General features: G+C 44.1%; 1 protein-coding gene across 8 annotated transcripts in view; it reads right to left on the reverse strand.

Annotated features, from left to right (window-relative positions):
* Window positions 1-19,853, reverse strand: part of LOC115134701 (solute carrier family 35 member F5-like) — a 41,467-nt gene that overhangs the window by 10,324 nt on the left and 11,290 nt on the right. Inside the window, exon 13 of one of the 8 annotated variants that reach the window (XM_065000344.1) lies at window positions 12,420-15,640. The exons of the other annotated variants lie outside the window; for them this stretch is intronic. Within the exon in view, the coding sequence (XP_064856416.1) occupies window positions 15,324-15,640 (317 nt within the window). The 3' untranslated portion in view covers window positions 12,420-15,323. Of the gene's footprint in view, window positions 1-12,419; window positions 15,641-19,853 lie in introns of those variants that run through there. 8 annotated transcript variants of the gene reach the window in all.

The following is a 19,853-nucleotide window of genomic DNA, read 5'->3' on the forward strand; positions in this document are numbered from 1 at the left end:
GATGTTGTTGCCTACCCTCACCACCTGGGGGCGGCCCGTCAGGAAGTCCAGAACCCAGTTGCACAGGGCGGGGTCGAGACCCAGGGTCTCGAGCTTGATGACGAGCTTGGAGGGTACTATGGTATTGAATGCCGAGCTGTAGTCGATGAACAGCATTCTCACATAGGTATTCCTCTTGTCCAGGTGGGTTAGGGCAGTGTGCAGTGTGGTTGAGATTGCATCGTCTGTGGACCTATTTGGGCGGTAAGCAAATTGGAGTGGGTCTAGGGTGTCAGGTAGGGTGGAGGTGATATGGTCCTTGACTAGTCTCTCAAAGCACTTCATGATGACGGAAGTGAGTGCTACGGGGCGGTAGTCGTTTAGCTCAGTTACCTTAGCTTTCTTGGGAACAGGAACAATGGTGGCCCTCTTGAAGCATGTGGGAACAGCAGACTGGTATAGGGATTGATTGAATATGTCCGTAAACACACCGGCCAGCTGGTCTGCGCATGCTCTGAGGGCGCGGCTGGGGATGCCGTCTGGGCCTGCAGCCTTGCGAGGGTTAACACCTTTAAATGTCTTATTCACCTCGGCTGCAGTGAAGGAGAGACCGCATGTTTTCGTTGCAGGCCGTGTCAGTGGCAATGTATTGTCCTCAAAGCGGGCAAAAAGTGATTTAGTCTGCCTGGGAGCAAGACATCCTGGTCCGTGACTGGGCTGGGTTTCTTCTTGTAGTCCGTGATTGACTGTAGACCCTGCCACATGCCTCTTGTGTCTGAGCCATTGAATTGAGATTCCACTTTGTCTCTGTACTGACGCTTAGCTTGTTTAATAGCCTTGCGGAGGAATAGCTGCATTGTTTATATTCGGACATATTACCAGACACCTTGCCCTGATTAAAAGCAGTGGTTCGCTTTCAGTTTCACGCGAATGCTGCCATCAATCCACGGTTTCTGGTTTGGGAATGTTTTTATCGTTGCTATGGGAACGACATCTTCGACGCACGTTCTAATGAACTCGCACACCGAATCAGCGTATTCGTCAATATTTCCATCTGACCAATGTCGAAACATGTCCCAGTCCACGTGATGGAAGCAGTCTTGGAGTGTGGAGTCAGCTTGGTCTGACCAGCGTTGGACAGACCTCAGCGTGGGAGCCTCTTGTTTTAGTTTCTGCCTGTAGGCAGGGATCAGCAAAATGGAGTCGTGGTCAGCTTTTCCGAAAGGGGGCGGGGCAGGGCCTTATATGCGTCGCGGAAGTTAGAGTAACAATGATCCAAGGTTTTACCACCCCTGGTTGCGCAATCGATATGCTGGTAAAATTTAGGGAGTCTTGTTTTCAGATTAGCTTTGTTAAAATCCCCAGCTACAATGAATGCAGCCTCCGGATAAATGGTTTCCAGTTTGCAAAGAGTTAAATAAAGTTCGTTCAGAGCCATCGATGTGTCTGCTTGGGGGATATATACGGCTGTGATTATAATCGAGGAGAATTCTCTTGGAAGATAATGCGGTCTACATTTGATTGTGAGGAATTCTAAATCAGGTGAACAGAAGGATTTGAGTTCCTGTATGTTTCCTTCATCACACCATGTCTCGTTAGTCATGAGGCATACGCCCCGCCACTCTTCTTACCAGAAAGATGTTTGTTTCTGTCGGCGCGATGCATGGAGAAACCCGTTGGCTGCACCGCGTCGGATAGCGTCTTCCCAGTAAGCCATGTTTCTGTGAAGCAGAGAACGTTGCAGTCTCTGATGTCCCTCTGGAATGCTACCCTTGCTCGGATTTCGTCAACCTTGTTGTCAAGAGACTGGACATTGGCAAGAAGAATGCTGGGGAGTGGTGCGCGATGTGCCCTTTTTCGGAGTCTGACCAGAACACCGCCTCGTTTCCCTCTTTTTCGGAGTCGTTTCCTTGGGTCGCTGCATGCGATCCATTCCGTTGTCCTGTTTGTAAGGCAGAACACCGGATCCGCGTCGCGGAAAACATATTCTTGGTCGTACTGATGGTGAGTTGGCGCTGATCTTATATTCAGTAGTTCTTCTCGACTGTATGTAATGAAACCTAAGATGACCTGGGGTACTAATGTAAGAAATAACACGTAAAAAAAACAAAAAACTGCATAGTTTCCTAGGAACGCGAAGCGAGGCGGCCATCTCAGTCGGCGCCCGATTTAATCGAAATAAAGACCCAATAGTGTTTATGGGACATCTAGGAGTGCCAACAAAGAAGATGGTGAAAGGTAATGACTGTTTTCTATTTTATTGTGCGGTTTGTGTGACGCCGAAATGCTAATTATTTTGTTTACGTCCCCTGCTGTGCTTTTGTGTTGTAGTGTATTGGTGCATGCTATCAGATAATAGCTTCTCATGCTGTCGCCGAAAAGCATTTTAAAAATCTGACTTGTTGCCTGGATTCACAACGAGTGTAGCTTTAATTTGATACCCTGCATGTGTATTTTAATGAACTTTTGAGTTTTAACTAATACTATTAGCATTTAGCGTAGCGCATTTGCATTTCCAGAGCTCTAGTTGGGACGCAAGCGTCCCAAGTAGAAGCAAGAGGTTAAGGGCAGTCAGGTCTGGAGAGAACCAAGGGCTATATCTGTTCCTGGTTCTAAATTTCTTGATGAGGTCGATATCCTTCCAGGATACCCGGGCATGGTCGATTAGAAAAACCTTCTTGCTGAAGTGTTTCAGGGAGCGTTTGATAGTGATGAGTGGAGGTCATTTGACAACTGACCCATTACGGATGCAGGCAATGAGGCAGTGATCGCTGAGATCTTGGTTGAAAACAGCAGAGGTGTATTTAGAGGGCAAGTTGGTTAGGATTATATCTATGAGGGTGCCCGTGTTTACGGCTTTGGGGTTGTACCTGGTAGGTTCATTGATAATTTGTGTGAGATTGAGGGCATCACAGTTTAGGTCACCTAGCAGCATGACACAATACCCCTTAATGACAAAGCGAAAACAGTTTATTGAAATTTTGGCAAATTTATAAAAAATGAAAACATACCTTATTTAAATAAGTAAAATAGACCATTTGCCATTAGACTAAAAATTGAGCTCAGGTGCATCCTGTTTCCATTGATTATCCTTGATGTTTATACAACTTGATTAGAGTCCACCTGTGGTACATTTAATTGATTGGATACGATTTGGAAAGGCACACAACTGTCTATAAAAAGGTCCCACAGTTGACAGTGCCTGTCACAGCAAAAATCAAGCCATTAGGTTGAAGGAATTGTCCATAGAACAAGAGAGGATAGTGTCAAAGCACAGAACTGGGGAAGGGTACCAAAAATTCTGCAGAATTGAAGGACAGAGCTCCAGAGTTCCTCTGCTGAGATGGGAGAACCTTCCAGAAGGACAGACAACCATCTTTGCAGCACTCCACCAATCAGGCCTTTATGGCCAGACGGTAGCCACTCCTCAGTAAAAGGCACGACAGGCCACTTGATGTTTGCCAAAACACACCTAAAGGACTCTCAGACCATGAGAAACATGATTTTCTGGTCTGACGAAACCAAGATTAAACTCTTTGGCCTGAATGCCATGTCTGGAAGAAACCTGGCACCATCCCCAAGGTGAAGCATGAGTGGCAGCACCATGCTGTGGGATTGTTTTTCAGCGGCAGGGACAGTCAGGATAGCAGGTAAGATGAACGGATTAAAGTACCGAGAGATACTTGATGAAAATCTGTTCCAGAGCGCTCAGAACCTCAAAACTGGGGCGAATGTTCACCTTCCAACAGGACAACAACTCTAAGCACACAGCCAAGACAACACAGGAGTGGCTTCGGGACAAGTCTCTGAAGGTCCTTGAGTGGCCCAGCCAGAGCTCAGACTTGATACCGATCCAACATCTCTGGAGAGACCTGAAAATAGCTGTGCAGCGACTCTCCCCATCCAACCTGACAGAGAATGAGAGAATCTGCAGAGAAGAATGGGAGAAACTCCCCAAACACAAGCTTGTAACGTCATACCCAAGAAGACTTGAGGCTGTAATCGCTGCCAAAGGTGCTTCAACAAAGTACTGAGTAAAGATTCTTAATACTTTTGTGAATGTGAAATCAGTTCTTTATTTTTAATTACATTTGCAAAAAAAAAACTTTTTTTTCTTTGTCACTATTTTGCACACTGTGTCTTTTGATTATAGGGGAAGAAAACACCAAATAAACTCTATTCTAAGACAATAACAACAGATCAGGTCTAAGTTCTTGTAAAATATCATACAACTATTAATAGATCTAGCCTACTTATCCATGTTCTTCAACATGCACTAGTTGCAAGATGATACTACTAGAACTGGGATAATTGGCTTAAATCATTTGACATGAGAACTACAACAAAAAATGTAGCTAAATGGAATGGATATTCTGATTAAAATCATTGTGGGAAATTTAGAGTTGAAACAAGAGGAATTCAAAAGTTTTGCTGTTATCTAAAGAAATGCCTGGGAATGTGCTGATGGATGAACTTTCTGTACGTTTTCGTTCAAGATTGTTGCTCAAAGCTGCACGCATAGTGGATGTTTAAGCATCACAAGAGAAACTGACAGCTATACAGCAGCTGTTAGTTGCCGAGACCGAGCGCACACAGCAGAGAGACGGAAGAGGAAGAGAGATATTCCGCTCATCACATGTCTGGTTACATTACAGCACGTGATCTAAGCAGACCAGACCCAGCTGCTAATCCATTGGTGTCTTTCCTTACGTTGCCATGTGCATAATAGCAAAGTTAACCAGTATATTGGGATTGAGAACAGTGAGGAGGAGGAAGAGCAGCACAGGCGAGGAAACAGCTCGACTTAGCCTGTCAAAGAAAATGTAGGAAAACCAAACTTAATTAGGTCTATAATCAATAGCCTAACTGGTAAATATGCCTGGCTTAATGATCATCCATATATCTCTACAAAAATAAGACAGATCTTGCACCTGTTGCCTGTTTGAGTGGTTGTTTAATAGCCTACTGATTCCAAGAGCACCGGTAAAATGTATGATAAAGCAATTTCACAGATTTGGCTGTTTTTGCTCTTTGCTATGCTGTAATAAAGGCTTTCATTAGAACACACTGGTAATACTTATTTAGTGTTATTTACACTGTTCCAAATAGGCAATCTAACATCGCCTGTTTGTCACACAATAAAAGCACGCATCTCTCGCTCTTGTACCCTCCTTTTTCTTGATCTCCTTCTTATTGTTATTATTACAATTATTATTATGATCATCATTATAATAATAAGTAATGTTGTTGTCATTAGTAGGCTTTGTATAGTAGCCTTGTATAACCACCATCGAGCTGTAGGCGTGTCCTGTTCAGTCTTAGTACCGTAACTTACTTATTTATATACTTCAATACATAGGCTACTGTATCAACCAAATCATCAAATCAAATCGTATTGGTCACATACACATGGTTAGCAGTGAAATGTTGTGCATCTAGTTCCAACAGTGTTGTAATATCTAACAATTTCCCAACTACTACCTAATACACACAAATCTAAAAGGGGTGTATGTACATATAAATATATGGATGAGCAATGGCCGAGCGGCATAGGCAAGGTGCAGTAGATTGTATAAAATAGAGTATATACATATGATATGAGTAATGTAAGATATGTAAACATTATTAAAGTGGCATTATTTAAAGTGACTAGTGATTCATTTATTAAAGTGGCCAGTGATTGGGTCTCAATGAAGGCAGCAGCCTCTCTGAGTTAGTGATTACTGTTTAGCAGACTGATGGCCTTGAGATAGCTGTTTTTCAGACTTTCGGTCCCAGCTTTGATGCACCTGTACTGACCTCGCCTCCTGGATGGTAGTGGTGTGAACAAGCAGTGGCTCGGGTGGTTGTTGTCCTTGATGATCTTTTTGGCCTTCCTGTGACATCGGGTGGTGTAGGTGTCTTGGAGGGCAGGTAGTTTGCCCCCGGTGATGCGTTGTGCAGACCGCACCACCCTCTGGAGAGCTGTTGCGCCTTCTACACCACACTGTCTGTGTGGGTGGACCATTTCAGTGGACCATTACGGACAAACTGAAATGGTCCACCCACACAGACAGTGTGGTGAAGAAGGAGCAACAGCTCTCCAGAGGGTGGTGCGGTCTGCACAACGCATCACTGGGGGCAAACTACCTGCTCTCCATGCCGAGAAACTTAAAATCTTTCCAACTCCACTGCTGTCCCTTCGATGTGGATAGGTGGGTGCTCCCTCTGCTATTTCCTGAAGTCCATGATCATCTCCTTTGTTTTGTTGACGTTGAGTGAGAGACTGACACACTTCCTGACACCACACTGAGTGCCCTCACCTCCTCTCTGTCTCGTCATTGTTGGTAATCAAGCCCACTACTGTTGTGTCATCTGCAAACTTGATGACTGAGTTGGAGGCGGGCATGGCCACGCAGTCGTGGGTGAACAGGGAGTACAGGAGAGAGCTGAGCACGCACCCTTGTGGGGCCCCAGTGTTGAGGATCAGCGAAGTGGAAATGTTGTTTCCTACCTTCAACACCTGGGGCGGCTCGACAGAAAGTCTAGGACCCAATTGCACAGGGAGGGGTTGAGACCAAGGGCCTCCAGATCGATGAGCTTGGAGGGTACTATGATGTTGAATGCTGAGCTGTTGTCAATGAACAGCATTCTTACGTAGGTATTCCTCTTGTCCAGATGGGATAGGGCAGTGTGCAGTGTGATGGCGATTGCATCGTCTGTGGACCTGTTGGGGTGGTACGCAAACTGAAGTGGGTCTAGGGAGGCCGGTAAGGTGGAGGTGATATGATCCTTGACTAGTCTCTCAAAGCACTTCATGATGACAGAAGTGAGTGCTACAGGTGTAGTTAGTTCAGTTATCTTTGCCTTCCTGGGTACAGGAACAAGGGTGGCCATCTTGAAACATGTGGGGGCAGCAGACTGGGATAAGGAGTGATTGAATATGTCCGTAAACACACCAGCCAGCTGGTCTGCACATGCTCTGAGGATGCGGGCAATGGTTGCTGTCTGGGCCAGAAGCCTTGCCAGGTTTAAAATGTTTTACTCACATCGGCCACGGAGGGTGGGCGCAGTCCTTGTTTGTGAGCCACAACGGTGGCACTGTATTATCCTCAGAGTAGGGCAAAGAAGGTGTTTAGTTTGTCTGGAAGCATGACGTTGGTGTCCGTGACGTGGCTGGTTCTTTGTTGTAGTCCGTTATTTCCTGTAGACCCTGCCATTTCCTGCAGACCCTGAATTACGACTCCACTTTGTTCCTGCACCGGTATTTCGCTTGTCTGATTGCCTTGCGTAGGTAATAACTACACTGTTTATATTCAGCCATATTTCCAGACCTCTTTCCATGGTTAAATGCGGTGGTTTACGCTTTCAGTTTTGCGCGAATGCCGCCATCCATCCACGGTTTCTGGTTAGGGTAGGTTAAATAGTCACAGTGGGTACAACATCCCCAATGCACTCGAAGTCAGCGTATAGATCGATGTTGTTATCTGAGGCTGACCGGAACATATCCCAGTCCGCATGATCAAAACAAACTTGAAGCGTGGATTCCGCTTGGTCAGATCAGCATTGAATGGTTCTAGTCACTGGTACAGCCTGTTTGAGTTTCTGCCTATAAGACGGTAGGAGCAAAAGATGGCGTCGTGGTCAGATTTGCCAAAGGGAGGGTGGGGGAGGGCTGTGTATGCATCGTGGAAGTTAGAGTAGCAGTGATCGAGTGTATTAGACACGCGCGTAGTGCAATCAATAAACTGATCAAATTTAGGTTGCTTTGTTCTCAATTTTGCTTTGTTAAAATCCCCAGCTACAATAAATGCAACCTCAGGATATATGGTTTCCAGTTTACATAGAGTCCAGTGAAGTTCCTTGGTGTCTGCTTGAGGGGAAATGTAGACCACTGTAACGTAACTGACGATAATTCCCTTGGAAAATAATATGACCGGCATTTGATTGTAAGGAATTCTAGGTCAGGTGAGCAGAAGGACTTGAGTTCCTGTGTTGTTATGATTACACCATGAGTTGTTAATCATGAGGCATTTACCCGCCCTTCCTATTCCCAGAGAAGAGTTTCTCTCTGTCGGCACGATGCATGGAGAAGCCCGGTGGCTGAACCGATTCCGACAACATATTCCGAGAGAGCCATGTTTCCGTGAAACAGAGGATGTTACAATCTCTGATGTCTCCCTGGAAGGAAACCCTTGCTCAAATATCATCTACCTTGTTGTCAAGAGACTGGATATTGGCGAGTAGTATTCTCAGGAGCTGTGAGCAATGTGGACATCTATGGAGCCTGACCAGGAGGCCTCTGTCTGCGGCACTGTTGTTTTGGGGTCGGCTTCTGGGATTAGGTCCATTGTCCTGGGTGGTGGAGTCACTTTAAGTCTTTACTGAAGACTCATCTCTTCAGTGGGTCATATGATTGAGTGTAGTCTGGCCCAGGAGTGGGAAGGTGAACGGAAAGGCTCTGGAGCAACGAACCGCCCTTGCTGTCTCTGCCTGGCCGATTCCCCTCTTTCCACTGGGATTCTCTGCCTCTACCCTGTTACGGGGGCTGAGTCACTGGCTTACTGGGGCTCTCTCATGCCGTCCCTGGGGGGGGGTGCGTCACCTGGGTGGGTTGATTCACTGTTGTGGTCGGCCTGTCTGGGTTGGCGCCCCCCCCTTGGGTTGAGCTGTGGCGGAGATCTTTGTGGGCTATACTCGGCCTTGTCTCAGGATGGTAAGTTGGTGGTTGAAGATATCCCTCTAGTGGTGTGGGGGCTGTGCTTTGGCAAAGTGGGTGGGGTTATATCCTTCCTGTTTGGCCCTGTCCGGGGGTGTCCTCGGATGGGGCCACAGTGTCTCCTGACCCCTCCTGTCTCAGCCTCCAGTATTTATGCTGCATTAGTTTATGTGTCGGGGGGCTAGGGTCAGTTTGTTATATCTGGAGTACTTCTCCTGTCCTATTCGGTGTCCTGTGTGAATCTAAGTGTGCGTTCTCTAATTCTCTCCTTCTCTCTTTCTTTCTCTCTCTCGGAGGACCTGAGCCCTAGGACCGTGCCCCAGGACTACCTGACATGATGACTCCTTGCTGTCCCCAGTCCACCTGACTGTGCTGCTGCTCCAGTTTCAACTGTTCTGCCTTATTATTATTCGACCATGCTGGTCATTTATGAACATTTGAACATCTTGGTCATGTTCTGTTATAATCTCTACCCGGCACAGCCAGAAGAGGACTGGCCACCCCACATAGCCTGGTTCCTCTCTAGGTTTCTTCCTAGGTTTTGGCCTTTCTAGGGAGTTTTTCCTAGCCACCGTGCTTTTACACCTGCATTGTTTGCTGTTTGGGGTTTTAGGCTGGGTTTCTGTACAGCACTTTGAGATATCAGCTGATGTACGAAGGGCTATATAAATAAATTTGATTTGATTTGATTTGGTGGTCCAAACAGAGGATCCGCTTCGGGAAAGTCGTATTCATGGTCGTAATGTTGGTAAATTGACGTCGGTCTTATATCCAATAGTTCTTACCGGCTATATGTAAAAACACTTACATTGTTACCCCAGGAAATCTTAAGAAATAATACATTAAAAAAACTAAATACTGCATAGTTTCCTAAGGACTCGAAGCGAGGTGACCATCTCTGTCGGCGCCATCTTGCACACTCATTCATTCGTTCATGCCATCACACAGCATACGAGATTCATGATTTGAAATGTAATCAAGCATTTTAGTTGTAAAATTAAATAACAAAAAGGGAGCTTTGAATAATTAGCCTAAACAATAAATAAACCACAATTCATGAATGCATGCAACTGCTTTAAGTCTGCTGTAATAAGGCTTTTTTTTTTTACATCATTAGAACAGACTCCGGTACACTAATTTATTTAGTGTTGTTTACACTGTTCCAAAATGTCAGAATAATATTGTAATCTAACAGCAACTGTTTAGCACACATAATACTCAAACAACGCTTGCTCCTGTACCCTCTTTTTTATTGACTACCAGTAGTTTCAACAACTAAGTCAGAGGTCTTCCACAGATGACTTCCCCTTACCCTCCTGAGCAACCAGTAAACATTCTCCCATTGAGTTTATTTTTCACGTCCTCCGCATCCATTTTGCTTTCACGTTACTGTGTTCGGAGTTTGTTATAACCAATTTATTGATGTGATATGATAGGCTATAGGTCAGGTCCTATTAGGTCAGGTCCTATTAAATCACATAAATGTGATGCTTGCATGCTTCATGGAGAGAGAGCAAGGGTTGAGGGTTTAGGGAAAATGGCGCCGATAGATAGGGAAGCCGTGTTTCTAGCCCCTAGGCAACTTTGCAGCATTTTGATTTTTAATGTGTTATTTCTTACATTATTAGACCAGAATTGTTTTTGTGTTATTACATACAGCCGGATATCAAAGAGGCGATAACTCACCAGCATTACGACCAGATATACGACTTTCCCGAATCAGATCCTTTGTTTGCACCCCCCAGGGCAATTGAACTGATTCCAGAGGCTGATCCAAAACTCTGCCGGCAGAGAAGAGGTATTCGGAGTGGACTTCTAGTCCAACTCAGGAGGCGTGCACACCACCAACCGCTTCAGAGTATATTGATCGCGAATGTTGAGTCTCTGGATAATAAAGTTGATGAGCTCAGGGCGAGGGTTTCCTTCCAGAAAGACATCAAGGATTGTAAAATACTCAGTTTCACAAACACATGACTCCCTTGGGGTATACTGTCTGAGTCCATACAGCCAGTTGGGTTCTCAGTTCAGTGCGACAGACAGGTATAAATATCTCTCCGGGAAAAAGGGTGGGGGTGTATGTTTCATAGTTAACTTCTCATGGTGTGATTGTGATAACATACAGGAACCCTAGAATACATCACAATCAAATGCTGTATTACTTCCCAAGAGAATTATCTTTGGTTATATTCACAGCCAAGTATATTCCCCCTGAAGCAGATAACACAACGTCCCTCAAAATAACTTTACCTGACTTTATGCAAACTGGAAACCACATATCCTGAGGCCGCATTTATTGTAGCTGGAGATTTTAACAAAGCAAATGGGGAAATGCTACCGCAGTTCTATCAACACATTGACTGTAGTACTCGCGCTGCTAAAACACTTGATCACTGCTACTCCAACTTCCGAGATGCCTAAGGCCCTCCCCCGCCCTTCCTGCGGCAAATCTGATCACAACTCCATTTTGCTACTCCCTTCTATAGGCAATAACTCAAACAGGAAGTACCAGTGCTAAGGACTAGTCAACACTGGTCAGATCAATCAGAATCCAAGCTTCAAGATTGTTTTGATCACGCGGACTGATATATGTTCCGGGTAGCCTCCGAGAATAACATTGACGAATACACTAACACGTTGACTGAGTTTATCAGGAAGTGTATAGGAGAGGTCGTACCCACTGTGAATATTAAAACCTAACCTAACCAGAAACCATGGATAGATGGCAGCATTCGCGCAAAACTGAAAGCGCGAACCACCGCATTTAACCATGGCAAAGTGACTGGGAATATGGCCGAATACAAACAGTGTAGTTATTCCCTCTAAGGCAATCAAAGCGTACCCTCTGAAAGGTAAAAAACATCAGTATAGTGACAAAGTGGAGTTCAACGGCTCAGACACGAACTACAAAGACAACCAGCCACGTCACGGACACCTTCTCCCACTTTTAGGAGAACAGTGCCCCCGACGCTGCCTGCTATCAAGGACTGTGGGCTCTCCTCCGATGTGAGTAAGACATCTAAGTGTGTTAACCCTCGCAAGGCTACCGGCCCAGATGGCAGCCCTAGCCGCGTCCTCAGAGCATGCGCAGACCAGCTGGCTGGAGTGTTTACGGACATACTTGATCTCACCCTATCCCAGTCTAATGTCCCCACATGCATCCAGGTGGCCACCATTGATCCTGCACCCACAAAAGACCAAAGGTAACTTGAAATAATTTACTATAGCACTCACTTCTGTCATCATGAAGTACTCTGAAAGACTAGCCAAGGATCATATCACCTCTACCTTACCTGACACTCTAGAACCACTTCAATTTGCTTACCATCCCAATAGATCCACAGACGATACATAAATCCAATCACACTGCATACTGCCCTATCCCATCTGGACAAGAGGAATACCTATGTAAGAATGCTGTTCATTGATCATAGGTCAGCATTCAAATCCATACTACTGTCGTGACTTTACTTTGATTAATCTGATGACTGTTATTTATTTAATCCACTAACTATGTTTAATTGTTACCCAATTTAAATGAATCACGTAACAACTAACTCATTAGGATTTGGGGCACCACGAGAGGAGGTTGTTTAAAGAGTTATCATCTCCTGAATTAAACTTTTCCTATTACAATCGATAAACAGTCATCTTATTAATCATTACCTCAACATAATTCTGAACAGTCGTAACCTCATTCATCTGCAAAAACCCCAGCCTTACTCATGAATCAGTAATACACAAATTGGTTGAATTATTTATTTACTAGCTAACTAAATAATAACACAGAATAAACATACACCTTTTACATGAGACAAAAGGTCCATATGACGGCTTGATACAAAAAGATGAAGGGGAGCGGGGGAGAAAAAGGCACACTTATCGTGGATAAATTCTAGAACCATTCTCACATTAATAATATACTTTGCAAACGGACTGCCGCCCGTTTGGAATAAGAAATCATGAATGTTTTTGAATTTACGTGCAAGAGCCCGTTAGATCGGAACCAGCACTCTTTATGAAGATTATTGGCATTTCAGCGGCAAGCTGTATGGCACTGATTGCCAGAAAGGGGTCTCCCCTTTCCCATCTTCTACGGTTGTTCACTCTGGAAGATAGCCAGCCATGTCGGCAGTTCCCATTGGTGATGAGCATAGTAGGATAGTTTCACTTAGATTCGCTTTTCTTGATATGATTTAGGACAGCTAATCAGCTGTACCAGCGATTGTCTGAGGTGAGCTTCTTGCCTCTTCCGCCTCATCTTGATAGTCAGGATTTAAACCACTTTAGACGTGGGCTGCAGCTCCCAGTCTTTCCTGGTCTAAAGGAAGGTGAGTTTACTTCTTCACCTCGTGTTGAGATTCAAAGTTCCAACCATTTCAAACACGTAGCTCTCCCCTCACGTTTCCTGGTTTAACGTTAATTTCGTTCCCAAGGCTTTTTACGCACTCTGGCTGATGGGGACAGCTCAGTCCGTCTGACATGCTCTCCGACATCACTCAGGGTGTGGCTACTTACTTACAGTTGAAGTCAGAGGTTTACATACACTTATGTTGGAGTCATTATAACTCGTTTTTCAACGACTCCACAAAATTCTTGTCAACAAACTATAGTTTTGGCAAGTCAGTTAGGACATTTACAAGTCTGGTTCGTCCTTGGGAGCAATTTTCAAATGCCTGAAGGTACCACATTCATCAATAGTACACAAGTATAAACACCATGAGACCACGCAGCCGTCATACCACTCAGGAAGGAGACGCATTCTGTCTCCTAGAGATGAACGTACTTTGGTGTGAAAAGTGCAAATCAATCCCAGAACAACAGAAAAAGGACCTTGCGAAGATGCTGGAGGAAACAGGTACAAAAGTATCTATATCCACAGTAAAACAAGTCCTATATTGACATAACCTGAAAGGCCGCTCAAAAACCGCCACAAAAAAGCCAGACTACGGTTTGCAACTGCACATGGGGACAAAGCTCGTACTTTTCGGAGAAATGTCCTCTGGTCTGATAAAACAAAAATATAACTGTTTGGTCATACTGACCATCAATACGTTTGTAGGAAAAAGGGGGAGGCTTGCAAGCCGAAGAGCACCATCCCAACCGTGAAGCACGGGGGTGACAGCATCATGTTGTGGGGGTGCTTTGCTGCAGGAGGGACTGGTGCACTTCACAAAATAGATGGCATCATGAGGACGGAAAATTATGTGGATATATTGAAGCAACATCAAGACATCAGTCAGGAAGTTAAAGCTGGACGCAAATGGGTCTTCCAAATGGACAATGAACCCAAGCATTCTTCCAAAGTTGTGGCAAAATGACTTAAGGACAACAAAGTCAAGGTATTGGAGAGGCCATCACAAAGCCCTGACCGTAATCCTATAGAACATTTGTGGGCAAAACTGAAAGAGTGTGTGTGAGCAAGGAATGGAATGGGCCAAAACATTTGAACCAAGTTAAACAATTTAAAGGCAACGCTACCAAATACTAATTGAGTGTATGTAAGCTTCTGACCCACTGGGAATGTGATAATAAAATCTGAAATGAGTCAGTCATTCTCTACTATTATTCTGATATTTCACATTCTTTTCATTAAAAAAATAATTTTAACCCGTTTTCTCCTCAATTTCATGGTATCCAATTGTTAGTAGTTAGTATCTTGTCTCACTGCTACATTTCACATTCTTAAAATAAAATGGTGATCCTAACTGACCTAAGACAGGGAATTTTTACTAGGAATAAATGTCAGGAACTGTGAAAAACTGAGTTTAAATGTATTTGGCTAAGGTGTATGCAAACTTCTGACTTCAACTTTATGTACAGTTTATAGGAGATATATTCTCTCATACCTCCTGAAATCACATTCCTATCTTAACAAAATACTTTAATTTTTCATATTATATGCACAACGTATTGGTTGGAAACTTCACAGATAAAGAGGATATACTTTCCGAGTTAAAGTATTTCATTCATAGAGTTTTTAATCACAAAATCAAAAGCAATATTACGTTCATTTTCCATAGCTCCCCACTGACCATTCCCCACAATGTTATAAATATTGTTCCAGTATTCACATTTGACCGTGTTAGAGTTTAAGAGGGAAAACTGTCTGTGAAACAAATATATTCCTTTGGTTGATACTGAAGGGGGAGAAAGAGCCCACCACCTCCTGTGATTTACAACAGAGTGTGAACTGTCAAACACGCCCAGTTCCCTCTTCCTATTTTCTGTGAGTGAGAGAAGGTCTGGTTATTGTCAATTGTGATCCTCACAGGACAGTCATGCCAGTACCCTCCAAGCTCATCATTAAGCTTGAGGCCTGGGTCTGAACCCCGCCCTGTGCAACTGGGTTCTGGACTTCCTGACGGGCCACCCCCAGGTGGTGAAGGTAGGAAACAACACCTCCACTTCGCTGATCCTCAACACTGGGGTCCCACAAGGTGCGTCCTCAGCCCCCTCCTGTACTCCCTGTGCACCCATGGCTGAGTGGCCACGCATACCTCCAACTCAATCAAGTTCGCAGACAACAACAGTGGTAGGCCTGATTACCAACAATGATGAGACAGCTTACAGGGAGGCGGTGAGGGTCCTGGGTGTGTGGTGCCAGGCCCTAGACCTCACCGTCCGATCCAACAGGTCCCAGATGTGCTCAATGGGATTGAGATCCCGCTGGCCATGGCAGAACACTGACATTCATGTCTTGCAGGAAATCATGCACAGAACGAGCAGTATGGCTAGTGGCATTGTCTGTCAGGATGTGCCTGCAGGAAGGGTACCAGATGAGGGAGAAGGATGTCTTCCCTGTAACGCACAGCATTAAGATTGCCTGCAATGACAACAAGCTCAGTCCGATGATGCTGTGAGAGACCGCCCCAGACCATGACGAACCCTCCACCTCCAAATCGATCCCGCACCAGAGTACAGGCCTCGGTGTAACGCTCATTCCTTCGACGATAAACGCGAAAGCTGTCAAGGCAAAAGGTGGCTACTTTGAAGAATCTCAAATATAAATATATTTAGATTTGTTTAACACTTTTTTGTTTACTACATATTCCATGTGTGTTCTTTCATAGTTGTGACGTCTTCACTATTATTCTACAATGTAGAAAATAGTAAAAATAAAGAAAAACCCTTGAATGAGTAGGTGTGTCCAAACTTCGGATTGGTACTGTACATATAGAAGCAGAGATATTTACTCCAATTGGGAGGTTAGCTGACTCTATAAATTATATTGACAATATTCCATTGCGTGTTGCTTTGGATGACATTGTTAATCATCATGGGCAAACCCTAATAGAATTCCTTCAGGACACTAAAATGTGTATCATTAATGGATAGGATATGCCCCTGAAGCGATAACTTTACATCCATATCTGGCAAAGGAAAAGCTGTGGTGGAGTATATACACTGCTCAAAAAAATAAAGGGAACACTTAAACAACACAATGTAACTCCAAGTCAATCACACTTCTGTGAAATCAAACTGTCCACTTAGGAAGCAACACTGATTGACAATAAATTTCACATGCTGTTGTGCAAATGGAATAGACAACAGGTGGAAATTATAGGCAATTAGCAAGACACCCCCAATAAAGGAGTGGTTCTGCAGGTGGTGACCACAGACCACTTCTCAGTTCCTATGCTTCCTGGCTGATGTTTTGGCCACTTTTGAATGCTGGCGGTGCTTTCACTCTAGTGGTAGCATGAGATGGAGTCTACAACCCACACAAGTGGCTCAGGTAGTGCAGCTCACCAGGATGGCACATCAATGCGAGCTGTGGCAAGAAGGTTTGCTGTGTCTGTCAGCGTAGTGTCCAGAGCATGGAGGCGCTACCAGGAGACAGGCCAGTACATCAAGAGACGTGGAGGAGGCCGTAGGAGGGCAACAACCCAGCAGCAGGACCGCTACCTCCGCCTTTGTGCAAGGAGGAGCACTGCCAGAGCCCTGCAAAATGACCTCCAGCAGGCCACAATGTGCATGTGTCTGTCAAACGGTCAGAAACAGACTCCATGAGGGTGGTATGAGGGCCCGACGTCCACAGGTGGGGGTTGTGCTTACAGCCCAACACCATGCAGGACGTTTAGCATTTGCCAGAGAACACCAAGATTGGCAAATTCGCCACTGGCGCCCTGTGCTCTTCACAGATGAAAGCTGGTTCACACTGAGCACATGTGTGACAGAGTCTGGAGACGCCATGGAGAACGTTCTGCTGCTTGCAACATCCTCCAGCATGACCGGTTTGGCGGTGGGTCAGTCATGGTGTGGGGTGGCATTTCTTTGGGGGGCCGCACAGCCCTCCATGTGCTCGCCAGAGGTAGCCTGACTGCCATTAGGTACCGAGATGAGATCCTCAGACCCCTTGTGAGACCATATGCTGGTGCGGTTGGCCCTGGGTTCCTCCTAATGCAAGACAATGCTAGACCTCGTGTGGCTGGAGTGTGTCAGCAGTTCCTGCAAGAGGAAGGCATTGATGCTATGGACTGGCCCGCCCATTCCCCAGACCTGAATCCAATTGAGCACATCTGGGACATCATGTCTCACTCCATCCACCAACGCCACGTTGCACCACAGACTGTCCAGGAGTTGGCGGATGCTTTAGTCCAGGTCTGGGAGGAGATCCCTCAGGAGACCATCCGCCACCTCATCAAGAGCATGCCCAGGTGTTGTAAGGGAGGTCATACAGGCACGTGGAGGCCACACACTACTGAGCCTCATTTTGACTTGTTTTAAGGACATTGCATCAAAGTTGGATCAGCCTGTAGTGTGGTTTTCCACTTTAACTTTGAGTGACTCCAAATCCAGACCTCCATGGGTTGATAAATTTGATTTCCATTGATAATTTTTGTGTGATTTTGTTGTCAGCACATTCAACTATGTAAAGAAAAAAGTATTTAATAAGAATATTTCATTCATTCAGATCTAGGATGTGTTTTAGTGTTCCCTTTATTTTTTTAGCAGGGGTTACCCCCCACAACTATCTAAACTTGTTTAAATGTAAGGTGTTACCCCCTACACAAATGGTTGAAGAATGCGGATGTTTTGACTTAATTGGAGAGAAAAAAAAAGTTTGACTTCCTGATCATTCTCATTTATTATTATTATTTTGTGTTGGCCACAAACTTTATCAACCAGGTATTACTGTGCATTATTTGGGGCAACAGATACATTTAATAAATGTGCCAAATTACTATGTTCTGAAATGTAGAGCTCTGGTGGAACTCATCAAAACTCTGCAAAGATGCCAAGAAACAACATTTGATTTAGATGTGTGGTATGAAACATTTTGTGATATTATATATTCTGAAATGGGGAAAAATGATGCGAATAAAAGAATACACTACACCCCCAAGTCCAGGAAAGTTTACAAGCCGAACAAGCCTTATTGGAATGATGAGTTACAGTACCTACGGTCTGTAATGCGCAAGGCTGAGTACTTATTTTTTACAGTGTGAAGATAGGAATACAACAGAACAGCGTAAGAAGGAATTCAAGAAAAAACAGCATGTGTTTGATAAAAGTCTGGGCCTATTGAAACGGAGATATCAGAGAGGGCAGTTATTGCAGCTTGAGGAGATACAGACAAGAAATCCTCAACAGTTTGAGCCAAATAAACAAGTTAGGTCCAAAACGACATAAGAAAATAGCAGGGGCGGCTGAACTCTCATATTACGCAGGTACTTAAGGAGTGGGAGAAGGGGATTGTTAGTTCTCAGGTAACGAAAATGTGGCATATTTTGGAGGAAGAGTTTTATAAAGACATTTAGTTACCTGAGAACTAAACTGGAAAATACAATGTTAGAAGCCTCTTATATATGTAACCCGTACTTAAATGAGGCGCTGTCTGTGGCAGAAGTTAAGGTGATTAACCCTGCAAAAAATGGGAACGCATTTGGCATTGATGAACAGCCTAATGAAGTTTTAAAATCCCCTGAATTAAATGACGTCCTATATGATTTGCTCCAAATGTGTTTTGAGTATAGTATACTGCCATCCACTTGGTATAAGTCTATAGTGAATCCCATTCCCAAATCTTTAAAAAAATGACCCTAAAGTGCCACTGAACAATTGAGGCATAAGATTATTATGTACAGTCTATAAATTATATTCATCGATCCCCATTCTAGTGGAAGAACAAAATGGTTTTCGTCAATCCAGAGTATGTATAGATCATATCTTCTCGGTCTGTACAATAATCAGAAATAGATTACATGAAGACAAGCCTACTTTTGCATTCTTAATTGATTTCCCAATAGCTTTTGATTTTGTAAATAGGTATATTTTAGCCTAGAGTTTGTTAAAGGTTAGGGGGTTGATGGGAAATTTTATCACGCAATCCAGTCTCTTTACAAAGTACCAATTGCTTGTGTGCATGTAAATTAATATCATACACAGATTGGTTTCCCACACCCTCGGGTGTAAAACAAGGAGACACCTTATCACAGACTTTTTTGGCTATGTTTAAACAGTACATTCGATAACATTCGAACAGTACAAACAGTACATTCGATATGTACATTACAGCCTTATTATAAAATGGATACAAAATATATTTATAAAAAATCCTCAATCTACGCGATACCACATACTGACAAAGCAAAAATAGTTTAGACATTTTTGCCAATTTATAAGAATAAAAAAATGAAATATTACATTTACATAAGTATTCAGACCCTTTACTCAGTACTTTGTTGAAGCACCTACAGCCTTGAGTCTTCTTGGGTATGACGCTACAAGCTTGGCACACATTTATTTGGAGAGTTTCTCCCATTCTTCTCTGCAGATCCTCTCAATCTCTGTCAGGTTGGATGGGGAGCGTCGCTACACAGCTATTTTCAGGTATCTCCAAAGATGTTCGATCGGGTTCAAGTCCAGACATTTTCTTTTTGGTACCCTTCCCCAGATTTGTGCCTCGAAACAAATCGGGGGTTGGAGCTCTACGGACAATTCCTTCGACCTCATGGCTTGGTTTTTGCTGTGACATGCACTATCAACTGTGGGACCTTTTATAGGCAGTTGTTTGCCTTTCCAAATCATGTCCAATTAATTGAATTTACCACAGGTGGAAAATCCAATCAAGTTGTAGAAACATCTCAAGGATGATCAATGGAAACAGGACGCATCTGAGCTCAATTTCGAGTCTCAAAGCAAAGGGTCTGAATAATTAGGTATTTCTGTTTTC

The sequence above is a fragment of the Oncorhynchus nerka genome, linkage group LG1 (genome assembly GCF_034236695.1).
Source record: "Oncorhynchus nerka isolate Pitt River linkage group LG1, Oner_Uvic_2.0, whole genome shotgun sequence".
NCBI classification, from domain to species: domain Eukaryota; kingdom Metazoa; phylum Chordata; class Actinopteri; order Salmoniformes; family Salmonidae; genus Oncorhynchus; species Oncorhynchus nerka.